General features: G+C 33.9%; 1 protein-coding gene and 1 pseudogene across 1 annotated transcript; both read right to left on the reverse strand.

Annotated features, from left to right (window-relative positions):
* Positions 1 to 6,221: 6,221 nt before the first annotated feature.
* LOC137815417 (protein TRACHEARY ELEMENT DIFFERENTIATION-RELATED 7-like) lies at positions 6,222 to 7,184 on the reverse strand. The gene has a single exon (XM_068618555.1). It carries the CDS (start codon positions 7,120 to 7,122, stop codon positions 6,454 to 6,456), a length of 669 nt encoding a protein of 222 aa, XP_068474656.1. The 5' UTR covers positions 7,123 to 7,184; the 3' UTR covers positions 6,222 to 6,453.
* Positions 7,185 to 11,990: 4,806 nt separating this feature from the next.
* LOC137815370 (uncharacterized) lies at positions 11,991 to 15,848 on the reverse strand (annotated as a pseudogene).
* Positions 15,849 to 17,456: the final 1,608 nt, after the last annotated feature.

The raw sequence follows: 17,456 nt of genomic DNA on the forward strand, positions 1-17,456 counted from the left end.
ATGTGATTAAAATTATGTTGTATTCATATAACTACATTTTATATCATACAAAGTGGGTATAAGATTTTAAAATTATTATTAATGTCTTAAAAACATTTAAATAATAATAATTTAATTTTAATATTTTAATCAATAATATAACTCAAACTATAACGAATCTGATAAGATGTGCATTAATCAATGTGAGGATAGGATAACTACTGTCTTAATACACCGTGACTACTAAACAGATCTAGAAAGATTTTTCATGCTTAAGAATCATCATGAACATTAAGAACTATAAATATTAGAAATAATTAACTTTTATTTAGTTTTTAAAATTAATTGTAAGAAATAATTGTATCAATTTTATAGAATTTAAAGAATAATGTTCTTTTTACTTAAGTTTTTAATTTGTTACTGTGTTAAAGAATTTTATAAAAACAACATACTTCTTTTAGTAAATCTTTCATTTTTAAAATTTGTACTTTCTTTGTAGGAATGCTTTGTAAAGAAATTTGTCAAGAGTGATCTAAAAAAAAACATTATTTCCTATAAAGATTATCTTTAAAATTAAGCTAATTTGTTAACTTCTTCTTTCTCTCTGTCTAACTAGAAAATTTATCGTGGCAATCCTCATTCAGATCAATATAATTGGTTTTTTTGGATATGCCTCAATAAATGAGGACCCACTCGTGTTCTTCTTTAGATAAATATAACTGCTTTCAGTCTTGTAACAAAGATTTAAAATTTCACAAGTTATTAAATTGTTCAAGACTGTCCCTTTTATAAAGTTATGTGCACGAAGACAATGCCATAACGTTAATGACATGACATGTACAAATCTTTCTATATTTTGTTTTTAGGTATATTTTCACATATTATTTAACAAAATTAAATTTAAATTTAAATGACAATTAGTTAATGTAAATATATTTAATATATATATAGATAGATATAAAATTAAATTTGATATAATCCAATCAAATCAGGTTGCAATAATATAATTTCAATAACATAATAATAATTGATTAAATAATAAATATTTAATAATCAATCATATTTTTTTATTTAAAAATATATTTTTAATATTTTAGTTTAAATCCAAAAGAGTCGTATAAATACAAATCAAATTTTATAGGGAGTATCAATCTTCACATTCATTTATATATTTGTAATTTATTTTGTTTTTACGAATTTCAGGGTCGAAAAATCTTCTAAAAATGGATTTTCCCTTATCGTCTTTGACAACCTCAAGAATCATATTTTGGAGTCTTAACTTGGAAATCACATTCCTCCACCTTGGTAGATATGCTCTTTTTTTAGGTAAGAACATTTGGTCCCTACCATTGGGTCCAGATAAAACCATTCCTAGACTACACATCTTATGGTATTGACTAGAAGCAAAATTGTTGTCTCATCATCAATGATCCCTGAGATAAATCCATCAACGTACAAAATCCTAATAACATAAATTGAGTTCTTCTTCGAAAAAATGAAGAAAATCTCAAAGATGTAATAGTTGGGATGCATAACAAGTTTGATAAAGACTTGGAGTTTTTGAAGGAGCAATATCGGATCGAACTAAGTCAACATCGTCATGCGGGAACACGATCAGACCACTCATCAATCTAAGCAGAAGATACCAAATCGAGTCAAACAAGTTGTGGAATCTCCACCACCTAAAGATTCTCGATCCCCCCCCCCCCCCCGAAACACCAATAATGACTTCAACTAATGGATATAATCCCAAGCTAATAGTTCTACGCACACATAAACCCAGGTTCATAGCCCCTCTCTAAAGGGAGAGTCACGAGGATATGATCAACAATAACATTTTAAGGCGGTACCAACTCTCTCGTTAAATGAAATGATGAAGGCAACACTACAAAAAATGTTGTATATAGTAGCGGTGATTTTCATATAAACTGACATTTATGAACGCCACAATATACGTGTGTGACAATTTCCCGAACCGCCATAAAAATGACCGCCACAAAGTTTAATATGGTGGTCTTACACTATCCTTCATTTTAACACTTTGTTTAAAGTGGCGATTTTTATATGTAATCAGTGTCAGTCATAATTATCGCAATTTATTTCATTGAAAATGTTTCAGCACAAAACACAACGCATGTAAACGCCATTATGACATTTTTAACTATCAGTATTATAATAAAATTGTCACAATAATATGTCGATTTCAACTGACATAATTTTAATTCTAAATAAATGGAATTCAGCCACCATTTTTTTATAATATCATTTGCATAAATTAAACATAATATATTTTCATAATAAAAAATAAAATACTAATAAAATGAATTATATAAAATTATAAGCATCAATTCATTGCATTGAAAATTAAAACACACATAATTGTTCAAAAGTTCATACATATTTAAAAATTAAAACACACATAATTGTTCAAAAGTTGATACATAATTTAAAAAACACACATATAATTGTTCAAACTATTACAACATGTTCATCTCTAATCAGTTTTGCTTTCAGCATTTGATCCTACTACTTAATTAGGAGACGGAGTATCGCTTCCAACATCTGGTGTTTGAAATAAATAATTTTAAGTTAATAATTTTTAATGTTTATAGTTATAAAATAAAAGACACCAATAAATATTTAAATATATATATTAATACCTCATTGATGGATGCATGAACTAAATTAGCTACCATTGCAACAAAATGTTCCGAAACATCTTTTCTAAAAGCAATATATGCAAGCAAAGTTTGCATTTGATTTTTCATAGTTGCGAGCTAACTTTCCATTTGAACTACCTTGTCCTCCACGTTTGATGAAGTTGAACTAGAGGAAGCATAGTTCATACCACTTATCCTTGTTGTTTATTTTTTAAAAGCAAGGCTGGGACAAGCTCCATATGATAGCCCTCTAACTCGACCCGGATGCTCCTTTCCAAATATCACACCAATTGGATCTTCTAGAGAAATATCTGAAGCATTTTTTGAATTTGTCATCATCATTTTTTCCTAGATAAAATCGAAAATAACCAAAAGAACATATTTTTCATACCTGAATATATTATGACAACAGTTCTAAAAAACTATTATCAGACCAACAATTAAATTGCAATATCATACCAGTAATAAGGATCCAATTTCAGACCAATGAACAACCAAAATTGTTATCTATAATACCAATTCAGTAATTTCAGACCAACAATTAGACGAGCAAGACCAACAATTAAGCAAATTCAAATGATAAATTCATATTTCTTAGAGCATTTCTTTGTATGGTTAAACCGCACTCTCTCAATACTATATACACACAAACCTTCCTTTTGTGTCATTGTAATCATTTACAATTGTTTCATACAATTAAATTTTTTCTCTCTCTCTAAAACTTGTGCCTTCCTATTTTTCTCTTCGATTCATTTATGGTCATGATGCCTTTAGCTTAAAGTATACTTTGTATCAGAATTCAACATCTTAAAATGGTTTGCAGGATCGAGGCTATTTGGCTTCTATTCTATAATATTAATCTATATATTCACAATTCATTTAATGCAAGCAGTCCAATATATCATCATCGTCATCACCAATATAACATAATTATAATCATCATCACAATATATCATCATCAAAACAACAAATTTATTTTGAAAGTATAATAACTCTTATCTCAATCTCCATAGCCTCATCATTCACATAGGTGTCATTTTTCCTCTTATGTGTGATCTTCCACATTTCAGCTCGTCCAATATCCTTACCAGTCTCAATTTTCTATATGTTCAACAATAATAATATAAGTATAAAAGTCAGATAGCAGAATAATATATTAAAACAAAAAGATAATATAAGTAAATAAATACCAAATTATCTCTTATTCTTGACAAAGACATAGCACTACCAATGTGAGGAATAATTTGTCTCTTCCTTATATATTTATTTCTATTACACATGCTCTACAAAGTGAAAATGAAATCAATTTTGTGTAAACTTAAAGTAGATGGTGGAAGATGCTCTGATACCAAATGATGACATTCCTATGAGCTCTTCTTTGCGTTTTGGTGATGAACTTGCGGAAGCTTGTGGAGGAGATGAAGCAAGGCCTTCCTAGGAAGTATGGGTGCCTTGAAGGTGCATGAGAGTGGGGAATTGGGGAGGTTCGGCCAGCCCCCTTTGGTAGGTGAAAGGATTGAAGATTAAGACCTAAATCTTAGGCAAGGGAGTAAAGTATGGCTCAAGTTTGGCAGCATAACAATACTCAATTTAATCTTACCAAAATGAGAGCCAAGCACCTCCTTATATAGGATTGGAGGGCTAGAATTTGAAGAGCCAAATACAAATGAAATGCTAGCCAAATTACATGCAAGTGTGAGCACATGGAGCACATGGCACATGGGAGCACATGGGATGGTGGCTTCCAAAATTCAGCACATGTGAGGTAGGTTCTAGAATTCTTCCATGTGCTAGGAGTTCTAGAACCTTATGCTCCACTTAGGCTAATTGTGGGTTGGACCTAAGTTTAATAGGAGTAGGAAACTCTAATTAAACTTAGGTTAGTATTTTAGGTACCACTTGCATGTTTCAACACATTTACAAAAATATTTAAACTATTACTTTGACTAGAAAAATAAGAAAAACTATGACACACTAGAGTCTATGACATGTAAAATGTGTCCTCTTGACCCCTCTTTGACTATGACTCTAGTGGTTGCCTCAAAGTAGCATTTTGGTGGCCTCTCAAAGGGTTGGTGTTGGGGCCTCTTCCATCAGTAAGCTTATTAACAGTAAAAAAATAGAGTCTACCATTGTAGAATGCCTCAAACGATAATCAACAAAAACAGCCAATTGTTCCATGTTTAGTCCGGCGGGAACACTCTTCTTTTTCAAGAACTTGCCAAATTTCCTTGTGAGAAGGTTGAGAGTTTCAATGCTATTACAATCACTTGAATCTTGATCAATCTTTTGTGTTGCAGCTTTTAAAGCAATTCTTTTCATATGCTTTTCTTCACCCTTGATAATTCAATTGGCTCATCCTCCCTGAGCTTTCCAAACAAGGATACAATGGTTAATGCAGTCAGGTCCTTTGATTCAGAAATGGTTGTGACCTTTGACTTCCATGATCTGTCCAAGCATTTTAGAATCTTAATGTTCAACTCGTCTCTTTCAAAGACCTTGCCTAGACCAATAAGATGATTTACTATATGAGTAAATCTCTTTTGCACATGTCTAAAGTAGATATGATCACATTGTAAGCCAAAACTATAAGCTTTTCTATACTTCCCCCATTACAAGTGTAATGAACAAGATGAACCAATAATTGTTTAAATGAGCTTTTACGTCGAGTTTCATATATCTCATAGAAAGGTCATATTTATATTAGGTGATATCACACCAAGGTAAATATGGTCCTATGTTAGACCTAGAACTTAAGTCACACTTAAAGCATCCGACATAAATAAGTTGGCCAAAAATTACAAAAAAATGACATTGTATTCTTATGTACAATATGATTCTAATTGACATAAATCCAAAGACCTAGATGACACATTCTCCATTAGAGGAACAAAAATTTGGTTCAGAGGAACGTTACATGAATGAAGTAACCAAATACAAAATATACTAACGTTACATAAATGAAGTAACCAAATACAAAATATACTTTAAGTATAACTCAACCTTATGAAACCGACTTTTAATGTGAAGTTTTATAATTTGACCTTATTTCTAATCAATAGATAGTCTGAAAACGACCGGATTATAGTGACAAAATAAGTTTAACAAATCTAATTAGGATAAAATCTTATATAATATTAAGAAATAAATTTTAAACTTAATTCAACCCTATAAACTTTACTTATAAGATTTTTATAAGATTTGTACATTGTAATTTGGTTTTGGTTATTTGTAATTTAGATTTGCACTTTGATTTTATCTTTAAGTCGATGTAAAATATTTCCAATACAACCCTCGGAGCGAAACTTTTCTGTTCACCAGAATCTTGCTTTGGCATTCATCCATGGAGCTACAAGAGAGGCTTTTGTGAGCAGCCGTGTGAAAGGAATCACGAAGGTTGCTCAAGAAACTCCATGAAATGAGATCTCGCACGACACCTTGTTCCATGGAAACAAAAGAAGGAAAGAACAGCTACGGGAGAAATCTGATGCATTGTTGGAATTTAGCTATATTACATTTTGTTATTTAAATTAATTGTCAACTGTAATCATAATTAATAACCTAAAACTAAAGAAAACATAATCAAGTTAAATTTTTATATCGATAAATTCAAATTTCCAATCTTTACAAGGTAGAAGAAGATTTAAGAAATGAAGGGTTTGTCATGCGAAAAGGAACCTGGAAAAAATGAAAAAATTAACGATATTTATTCATTCATTGAAATGAGTTAAGTGCAAGTATGAGATCCTTGTTAGGAGTGTTTGGAAAAGGATATGCAATTATCTTTGAGAAGGTGTATTTATAGTTGTTTCAGTCATGGCTTGTTTTCAAGCTGGTGATGATCACCATCGTGATGTTGAGGTGCAGAAGGATGAGTATCTGCCACCTGAGCAATGCTGCTAGAAGAACCTTGATCTGCTTCAGGTGGAGAAGATGATTTTGCATGCAAATTGTGACCAACTTTCTCACTCTTGATGATTTCTTCATCGATATGCACATCATCTTCAACAGTTACCACCACTGTGTTACGTCCGAAAGGACCAGGCACGATGGTTTCGTTTACCCTTCTGTGCTCATCAAAGTGAATAACATCGGTTTCTTGCGTCGTCTTCTTCTTCTTCCTCTGAACGCAGCAGAACAGAGCAAAAGCAAGCATTGAGAGGAGCAAGAGGCCACCCAGTGAGACAACCACGACTATTATGACTGTGGGGTTGCTTGGAGAGGGTGAAGGTGGAAGAGGGGCAGGGGGAGGACGAACCGGGCGAGGTGGTGGCGGTGGAGAAGGACGAATGGGACGAGGTGGCGGCGGTGGCCGCACCTTTGGGGGTGGAGGAGAAAATTGATGAGGTGGCGGCGGCGATCCAAATGGTGATGGAGGAGGAGGAGGAAATGAATGCGGGGGTGGTGGTGGTGGTGGTGGTGGCGGCGGTGGAGGAGGAGGGAAACGTGGGTAGGAAAAGTTGTTGGGTTGAATTGAAGCCATTTGGTTGTTTTTAAATATTTTTGTTATGTGTATGAATTGATGTTTTCAAAAGATTGGTTGTTTGTTGTGGTTTGAGTGCATTTAGCAATGGATTTATAAGAAAAATATTGGGTATGAAGCTATGGTATGTTTAGTAACTTGAATCTCATGCAAAGTTTTGTTAGGGTTTGTTTGTAGTGGAAAATACTTCTCTTTTGGACTTACTTAGCTTCTTTGACTTGTGTTGCTTCCTCTTCTTTCTATTTTTTTTGTTCTAAAAGATGGTGATTCTTCTGCTGAGAGTGATGATTTGGAAAAGTCAACATCTGGGTGATGTAAGATCAGTTTACTTTTGATGCATTATGAGTGTGTGAAAAGAAAGTATAAAACACAATTTACACAAATAAGGAAAGAGATAGAGACAGAATGTTGTACAAATTGGATAATTTGATATATAATACAATTTAGTAAAATGTTACTTTCGACAACTACAAATTCAAAAAAAATAAAATTACAACTAAGATTTGGTTTTAAATTGTTACATTTCACTAAGAATATATATATTTTTCCAACTATAATCTGGTAGGATTATCAACATATCTTTCCAGTTATAATTTAGTAGGATAATTAACCTATCAATACATACTCTTTTTGTTATTAACATGTGATCTATATGTAAGTTAGAATTATCGTAGTTTAATTAAAAAATATCTACTTAACTTGATGTAATTCTTAATTAATTAACAATGTCCATAATGGTGGTTTGATTTTAAGATTTTTTTTCCTGATTAGATTCCATTTTTCCTTCCTAAAAATTATAGTTTTCTCCCATCAAGGGCCAGAAGAGTAATGTAGAAAAAACTTGTTTTATATTCCATTTCACAAGTCTCATAAGGAGAAGGCTAAGTTCAAAAGGATAAGAATTGTGGTTGAAAAAATAAAATAAGAAAGAAGGGAACTAGAATACGTAAAAATATTTTGGGACGCAAATAATCTTATATTTTTATTCATAGATAATCCTTACATTTATAATTATTGAAAGAGATGAAAATGAGAACTTAAGAAGTGTAATTATCAATAACTAATCTTCAAGTAAAAGTAGTAAGAGAATGACTTTCTCCTCGAATAAAAATATACACAAATTTATTTGATTATATAAAGTCACATTCAATACATAAAAGAAAATATTTAACATCATTTTTTTTTTCAAAATATTTAAAAGAAAAATAATATGATAATATAAAAAATACTATATTAAATTTAAATATAAATATACCCTAAAATCAATTCTACAAATATTTTATTAACAATTACCATATATAATTTGAATGACATATACAATGTGAATGACTCGTAGCATGTATATGTTTGTATGAGGACATCGGTCCCCCAAATTTTTTTTGGTATATATATATATATATATAATAAAAAACAATTCTTTTAATTTCAATATATTTGATATATTTGGTATCCTCAAAAATTTTGTATATTTATTTTAGCATTTAAAATATTTGTTTAAGATCCGTCACTGTTTAAAAAGAAATGTTCCCATAGTTTGAGAGGAAAGACTTAAAAACTATACCCATATAAATATAACTAAATTACTATATATCTCATTTATAAGTTAATTTTATAAAATTAAGTTGCATTAAATTTTATATTTTAAATAATAGGATGTACTTATTATCGACCCTACAGTTATCACTTTTAAAATGATAATTCATCCTCATAATCAAATATAATCAAATTACATATAAACCTATTAAGTGAGAATTCCATAGCTTCTCATCCCAATAACAATCACAAACACAATCTTTCTTTTGTCGTATGTGATTCCTTATTTAATTTTTCTTGGCCTCACATTCTTTCAAACTCCATATTCCCTTTACCGATGTTGGCCATAGTCGTGAATGCCCCATCGCCATGCACGAAGCTTTAATGATTAAAAAGCGTAGGCATCAACATGTAGATTATCACCTTCACGCACGATAGAGTCGAACAAGTACATTTATGTGTTGAGGGAATCGTCCTCACTTATAAGCTTTACCATGATTATGCACAAGGTGACCTATCAATCCCAAAAGACTTTAGCCTTAACACAATTATGCACGAGAACCTCACTAGTACAAAAAGGTAAATTAACGACGGTTAAAATCGACATTTAAAGACGGTTCCAGAACCGTCGTTATTACAGGCGTCGTTAAAAGATATGAATTTTTAACGACGGTTCTGGGAACCGTCGTTAAAAGGTATGGACTTATAACGACAGTTGTGAAAAAGTGGTTTCTATTTTTAAAAAAAAAAAATTACGTGACTTTCAAAGACGGTTATAAGTGTCCCTTTTAAAGACGGTTCCAAGTGGAACCGTCGTTATATGTACTGTTTAAAAAAAAAAAAAATTATTTTTTAAAAAATCTCAAATAACCTGCATAAAGTTTTCAATTCCAGAAAATAAAAACATTTCAAATCATAATTTAAATATAAAAATTACATACAACAAATTATAACATAATACAAAAAAGTTTGGTAATATATGAAAAAATTTGTCATTGTAATGATTTATCTATACTAGAGTGTTATACATGGTTACAAAATACTTTGACCATGTTGTTCTCACATACTCCAATGTTTCTAAATCTAGCGGGTGTTGGTCGTTGAACAACTGTGACATTTGAAATATTTTGAATTAGTGCATGATTAATAAATCTCAAATTTTAAAGTGTTTATTGTATTGAGGTATTACCTTATCCCAACCTTTCATAATTTCAGTTTGCAAAATAGTCAACATCCACTGCATAACATAATAACCGCACTCATAATTTTGAGGTTGTCTGTTGGACTGCATGTGAAAATAAATGTATTAAATGAATGAGTGAAACACATTAAATTAAGTGAACAAATATACTTTAAATACCTTAAGGTACATCCAAGTGAGTTTTTGTGCGTTTGAAGTTCTCCTCCCACACAACATATTATATCCAGAGTAAGCACTAAAATAATAAGATTTCATGTTAGAATACATAACATTATATAATATATAAGTAATAATAAATGTTAAATGAAACTGTCGTACCTATCTATAATGTTTTTAAAATAGGCAGGAGGTTTTTTATGCAAGGAGCAAAACCATGCAGCGGTATGATCTTGAACAGATATGATCAATAGTTGCCAATGACGCCTGTATAACAAATCAGTTAATTAGTTTCTCTTATTTCAATAATTTATTAAAACTTATTTAATAAATAAGAACTTACTCATGGATGTACGGAGCAAAATAAATGTGTTTTCCACCATTCTTTAAGGCAGTGATGATGTATGTTTGTGTTTCCGACTTCTTGTTTCCAATTGATTGAGTGATTTGAGGGTCTAAAAACCCATATATATTATGTTTCCCCTCATCAAAGCATAATCCAGAAAGATACCTAAATTTCAATAAGTTAGTACTAGTATATTTAATAAATCAAAAGTATAAAGAATTTAAAATTTGAACTTACATCATCCATAATTGCAGAACTGTTATGTTAATCTCTTGATCTCCGGATGCAAGGTCCAACAAATCAGACATGTGAACGTACAACGGTAGATTACTATGCCTTCCAAAAACATTGGCATCCCATGGAACCTCTAAGACGGTTGTATCTAAAGCTGTAGCAACTTCCACCAATGCCGCCAGAGGATCATCAATGGAGACTATTTTCTTCTTTCCCAGAGGCAAATTTGTCTTAGGTTCCTGCTACTCATCAAAACAAAAAATACTTAAATTAGTTAGAATGTAATATATCATAATTGTATTAGTATTAGTGCAAATATATACCATAGAGTCTATAGGTCTGACGAGATGTCTAGGCCAGGCAACGAAAGTATGTAATGCCTCTGCCACAATTGTCACCTCTGATGTCGGCACAGGAACTGCAAGATCACCATAAAGGACCTTCTCCACCGTGACCTTCATCAAATTAGAAGAAAGAGGCACATTGTGTAACATTGTGACCCCTTCATAACACTTACCCAAGGCAACGAATCGGGTTGAGGAATTACACTCAACATATAATTCGCATTGGCTAGTTGAGCCAAAGTCATCCCCTGATAGATCAACTGCCGAACAACTCCCTTTAGTGCTGACTTTCTTAATAGGAGGCGGAGGTGGTTCATCTTCTACCATAGTAGGTGGTTGCTGTGAGTGTCCTAAACCCTCCAACCGCTTTTTGAACTCCATTTCCATTCGCGCACTAAACTCCTCCATGAAGCTTTCTTTAAGCTCTTGAGTTACCTCAGCCTTTAACTGCTCACGTAGTTGTAGTAAATACTCTTGGCTAGGTTCATTGGACAATTGTTCCTTGCTGTGTGATGGAGGTCCAAAGTATGACCGAATCCCAACCCCATATCCAGCTACACGAACACGTCCAGGGTGTTCAGGTCGTCCGAGAGCAACATTAAGAATATCATTGCGACCACATGGTTTAAAAGTCCCTTGTGTTGATTGCTCATTAAGAGAATCCTAAAACAAATGAAAAGAAATTGACAAACTTCAACACATTGAATTTAAAATAACACATAGAATTTAAAATAACACATTGAAAAGAAATTGTCAAACTTACAATGCGTTCAACTGTTTCTTCTGTAGACTTAGAACTCCATGTCCCTAATGCGTTTATACGGGCACCCTTCCACATCTCATGTCGGAGTGGTGGGGATGGAGGTCTTAAAGAATCTACACTATTCATTTCCTCAATGGAAGTAGAACGTGCTTTAATCTTTTCTTCAAGCATCCTCTGCTCTAGCAACTTATAACCACCACGAGACAATAGGTGTGGGGTATCATTATGTGCCTGATTGGCTTCTGCTTTGTTTCGAACCTCCTATCATAACACTCAAAATTTAGTAATACGTTAATATAAACTATATTCAAATATAAAAGTGATACTAACCTGCCATTTTTCAGTTTGTCGAATATTGACAAACTGCTGCCAAGTTTCTTCATCAATGGATGCATATTTTGCACAAGGATTTTCTTCTTTCCTTTTCCCATATATATAATCTGTTGTCAATTTTGATTTAAACTGACGAAACTTGACACCCACATCTGAAAGAACCTTCGCTTTCAAGGTTTCCACATTCGGGATGTTGTAATGTGTCTACATTGTTTGAAAGAATTAGTTCATAAACAAAAACAAAGTATAAAAGAACTTTAGATTTAGCAAAGTAAAAACAGTTACATACCAGAATATCTTGCCAAATCATGTTTTTCTCGTGGTCAGTCACGTGATCCCAAGACTGAGTTAAGATAGAGATCCTTTCACGAGAAAGTACTCCGAGATAACTCCTATATTTCTTTGCATGTTGCCCAGTGGGCACACCAGTGTGGATATCAATAGACAAAGGTATTTTGTCATCTTTAGTTATCTTCTTAAACATATTCTTCAATCTTGTAGGTCCTCTACCAGTTTTTGAATGGGAAACTTTATCATCTGCCATGTTCCTGTTATCAAAAAAATATAATAAGCATCAAGAATATGAAATATAATAAAAATGAAATATATTGTAAAACTAAACATGAATCACATGTACATACAAATATATATTCCTTCATCATGATCATTTCGAGTTGCATGTACAACATCAGCAACATCCTCGTACTCTTTATTGATGGTCGTTCTTGTAAGTGATTCAATCTCACAAATGTCATTGTTTGTATCTTCTGGGTCATTATGTTGTTTTTTTCCATGTAGCACAACAGACCAGTGGTCAGACGTAGGATCTTGGATATAGAAAACTTGGGAAGCTTGATGTGCCATTATAAATGGTTCGTCATGATAACCTATCTTTCGAAAGTCAACCAAAGTCATTCCTGATTCATCAACTTTGACACCAGTCTTATTGTCAACCCACTTGCATTTGAAAACAGGTACAGTAAACTTGGTATAATTAACTTCCCAAATCTCTACTATGACACCATAATAAGGCATTGATCCCACAACAGGATTTTGATCCTTTGCAGTTGAAAACTGCATAGACTCTGCCTCCAAGGTGACTCCGCTATTTTGCACTGTACTCCTATCATCTCGAGACTTTGTGTAAAACAAACAACCATTTACTTCATAGCCAGAACAACATAAAACATCAAATTTGAGACCGTTTGCAAGCCATGTTAATGTTTCAGATGCTGATGGATCATTCATTATTTGTTGCTTAAACCATGACATGAAAGTTTTGTTATGCTCAATTAACACCCATTTTTCTGATTGTCTTGGATTTTTATATTTGACAATGTCTTTGTGTGTATCTAAGTATGGTAACACCTCATCAGTGTTATTCAAGATATACAAGTGTGCTTGCAGAACCTCTTCTCTAGATTTGCTTATGACATGTACACCTCTTGAAGATTTACTTATGAATCTACGAGAGTGCCAAGCTTTTTCAGGAACTCCTATACATTTGGCTTTTGACATGTACTCGGAACAAAACTCAATAGATTCTTCTGAAATGTATCTTTCAATAATGGAAGCTTCTGGACGACATTGATTCTTCACATATCCCTTCAAAATCTTCATGTATCGTTCAACTGGATACATCCATCGCATATAAACTGGCCCACACAATCTGATTTCTCTTACAAGATGAACAACCAAGTGTACCATAATATCAAAAAAAGATGGAGGAAAAAACATCTCGAGTTGACACAAGATAACAATTATTTCTTCTTCAAGTTCATCCAACTTCTGAGAGTCAATCTCTTTACTACATATGGAATTGAAAAATGAACATAGTCGAGTGATTGTATGCCTAACATTTTTGGGCAAGATTCCACGAATAGCCACTGGTAATAATTGTTGCATCAGAACGTGACAATCATGTGACTTTAAGCCAATTAGTTTCAAATCATTCATAGATACAAGACTCTTCACATTTGAAGAGTAGCCTTGTGGTACCTTAACACCTTTAAGACATTCACAAAAACTTGTTTTCTCTTTCTTTGACAAAGTGTAACACGCTGCAGGCAAGTATGTACGTTTACCAACTTCTCTCGGTGCCAATTCCTCTCGTATATTCATTTCAATCAAATCCAGACGTGCATTCACACCATCCTTTGTTTTGCCTTTAATGTTCAGAAGTGTTCCTATTAGACTGTCACACACATTCTTCTCTACGTGCATTACATCTAGACAGTGTCTAACATCCAACTTACACCAATACGGAAGATCAAAAAAGATTGATCTCTTCTTCCATATTTCACTCACCGTTTGCTTCTTCTTCATTTTTCCAAAAGTCACATTAACATTTTTTATTTTTTCATAAATTTCAACACCACTTAAGGGAGTGGGACAAATGTCATGTTCTTGGTATCCGTTAAAAGCTTTTTTCAATCAACAATACGGATGATATTTCTTTAAAAATCTACGATGCCCAAGATACGCGGTTTTTCTTCCATGTTTCAACTGCTCATAAGATGTCTTGTCTTGACATATTGGACATGCTCTATGGCCTTTCACACTATAACCTGACAAGTTCCCATATGCAGGGAAGTCATTGATAGTACAAAACAACATCGCATGCAATCGGAAAGATTCATTTTTAAACGCGTCAAACACATCAACCCCTTCATTCCACAATAATTTCAAATCTTCAATCAATGGATTAAGATAAACATCTATGTCATTTCCAGGTTGTTTTGGACCAGAGATCATCATAGATAACATCATGTATTTGCGCTTCATACACAACGCAGGAGGTAAGTTGTAAATCACTAACAAAACGGGCCATGAACTATGATTACTACTTAAATTTCCAAAGGGATTCATTCCATCAGTTGCCAATCCAAGTCTTAAGTTTCTTGATTCTTTTCCAAATTCAGGAAATTCTTTATCAATATTCTTCCACTGCAAAGAATCAACAGGATGACGAAGTAATCCATCACATTTTCTATTATCTGCATGCCACCTAAGGTTTTTAGCGTCATCTGCATTTGCAAACAAACGCTTAAGCCTTGGAATTATCGGAAGATACCAAACAACCTTAGCAGGAGGACCTTCCTTTGTCAATTCATCAATTTCATCATTCTGACCAACCTTAACCTTATAGCGTGACAAACCACACCTGGGACATCTTCTTAAATCTTCATACTCATTTCTGTATAAAATACAATCGTTAGGACATGAATGTATTTTTCTATACTCCATACCCATTGGACAAAGTATTTTTTTCGCCTCATAATTTCGATTGGGCAAGGTATTTCCTTCTGGAAGCATGTCCTTAAGCAATTGAAGCAATTCTGTAAAACTTTTGTCGGTCCATCCATTCATTGCCTTCAAATTCATCAACCTTAACACTGCTGATAATCGTGTGAAGTTAGTTGAACCAGGATACAAAGGAGTCTCTGCATCATTAGACATATTTTCAAAAACTACATTAGCAAATGATTCTGCTCCCACGTCACGAATCATGTCTTCTAATCTATCATCCATTGAGAAATGAACTTCCTCCGAACCTCCGTGCACACTTGGCAAGTCTAACAATTCACCATGCCACGTCCATGTCGTATAACTTTTCAAAAATCCATCACACAAAAGATGTTCTCTAATTTCAGAAACAGTCAATATCCTTCCATTTAAACAATTGATACAAGGGCACCTTATCCTTACTCCATTATTATAACTAACGGCATTATGTTCTGCGAATTGTATGAACTCTTCCACCCCTTTTTCGTAAGTATCACTTATTCGTGATGTATTAATCCAACTCCGATCCATAGAACTGTTAAACTAAGAACCAGTGTGAACTCAGAATCAATACGCTCAATATGTAATCATTAAAAAATAAATCAAAATTGCCGAAGGTCGGACACCTCCGGACTCAGAACCAGGGCGTTCAATATGTTAAAACAATATAGAACCATTAAAAAATAAATCAAATTTGCCGAAGGTCGGATACCTCCGGACTCAGAACCAATGCGTTCAATATCTCAAAACACTATATAATCATTGAAAATTAAATCAAAACTGCCGAAGGTCAGACACCTTTGGACTCAGAATCAGTTTGTTCAATATATAGAATCAATAACTCCAAACAAACACTTCTAAAATATAGTAAAAAATAAATAAAAATATACTAACCTCAAAATGGGTGGCGGTCGCGGTCGAAGGTCACAATGTCGCGGCTTGGAGGGCACGGTGGGAACGGTGGCACGCCTTAGAGGTCACGGATTGCTCCTCGGCGGTCGCAGGGCGTGGGTCAGCGGTCACTGGAAGCAGGGGTTGGGCGGTCGCGCCTATCGAAGGTCAATGCAAGCGGGACGACGGTCGGGGGCGGTTGCGCGCGGTCGTGCAGTGGGGTGTGGGTCGCGGAGGTCGCACGGAGCAGTGGCGGAGGTCAAACGGTGGCGGAGGTCGCACGGTGGTGGAGGTCGCACTGTGGTGGAGGTCGCACGGTGGTGGAGGTCGTGCGGTAGTGGAGGTCGCGCGGCGTCGGTCGTGGTGGTCGCGGTGCAGGGCAAAGTCGCAGCAGCAGATTTGGTAAGAGGGAAGAAAGGAATAGCTGTGTGAAAGAAGAAGAGTGAAGAAGCAAAGTTCAGCGCTGGAATTTTGAAAAGGGGACCCACTTTTAACGACGGTTCAGTGTGAACCGTCGTGGAATATCTACTTTTAACGACGGTTCCAAGGAGAACCGTCGTCAATTCCTACACGCTCCGCTTTTAACGACGGTTTAGGCGGCAACCGTCGTTAAAAGTGTAAAAAAATTTCAAAAAATTTACGAAGTTGCCACCGCCTCGTTTATACGATGGTTCTTTCAAAACCGTCTTTAAAGACTGTCGTTAATGAGATATTTTGTACTAGTGCCTTAACACGATTATGCACGGGGTGATCAATCGTCACTAAAGAGGCTTATTAACCTTAAACAATTATGTACAAGGTGATATATCGATTACGAAGAGACCTATCTACATTAATACAATTATACACAGGGTGGCCTACTAGCCCCAAAAAATTTTATTAGCTTTAATACAATTATGCGTAAGGTGGTCCAATGGCCCCAAAAGCCTTAATTTATTTGTTTATGTACGAGGTTCTTATCGGTTTCGAAGTGGCTTATCAGCCTTAATTTATTAGTTTATGTGCTAAGTGGCCTATTGGCCAAAGTGACCTATTGAGCGTAACGTAGCTTCTCGATCGTGATGCATTAACTTAAATGCTTTGATTTAATTGTATTAATATACTTTAATGAGGTTTTGCTCCGATTCGTTCACATTAATCTAGTGTTCTTCCATAAACTTATGTGATTAGGAGCCTAACTGTCCTTCAAGAAGCTTAGGTATCGTGTACATAAAAAAGTGATGTTTTAATTTGTTTGATATTGTTTTG

Source organism: Phaseolus vulgaris, chromosome 1, assembly GCF_000499845.2.
Source record: "Phaseolus vulgaris cultivar G19833 chromosome 1, P. vulgaris v2.0, whole genome shotgun sequence".
Taxonomy (NCBI): Eukaryota; Viridiplantae; Streptophyta; class Magnoliopsida; order Fabales; family Fabaceae; genus Phaseolus; species Phaseolus vulgaris.

Excerpts from the sequence above, each read along its gene's own strand:
- LOC137815417 (XM_068618555.1), bottom strand. The coding sequence starts at position 7,122 with ATGGCTTCAATTCAACCCAACAACTTTTCCTACCCACGTTTCCCTCCT.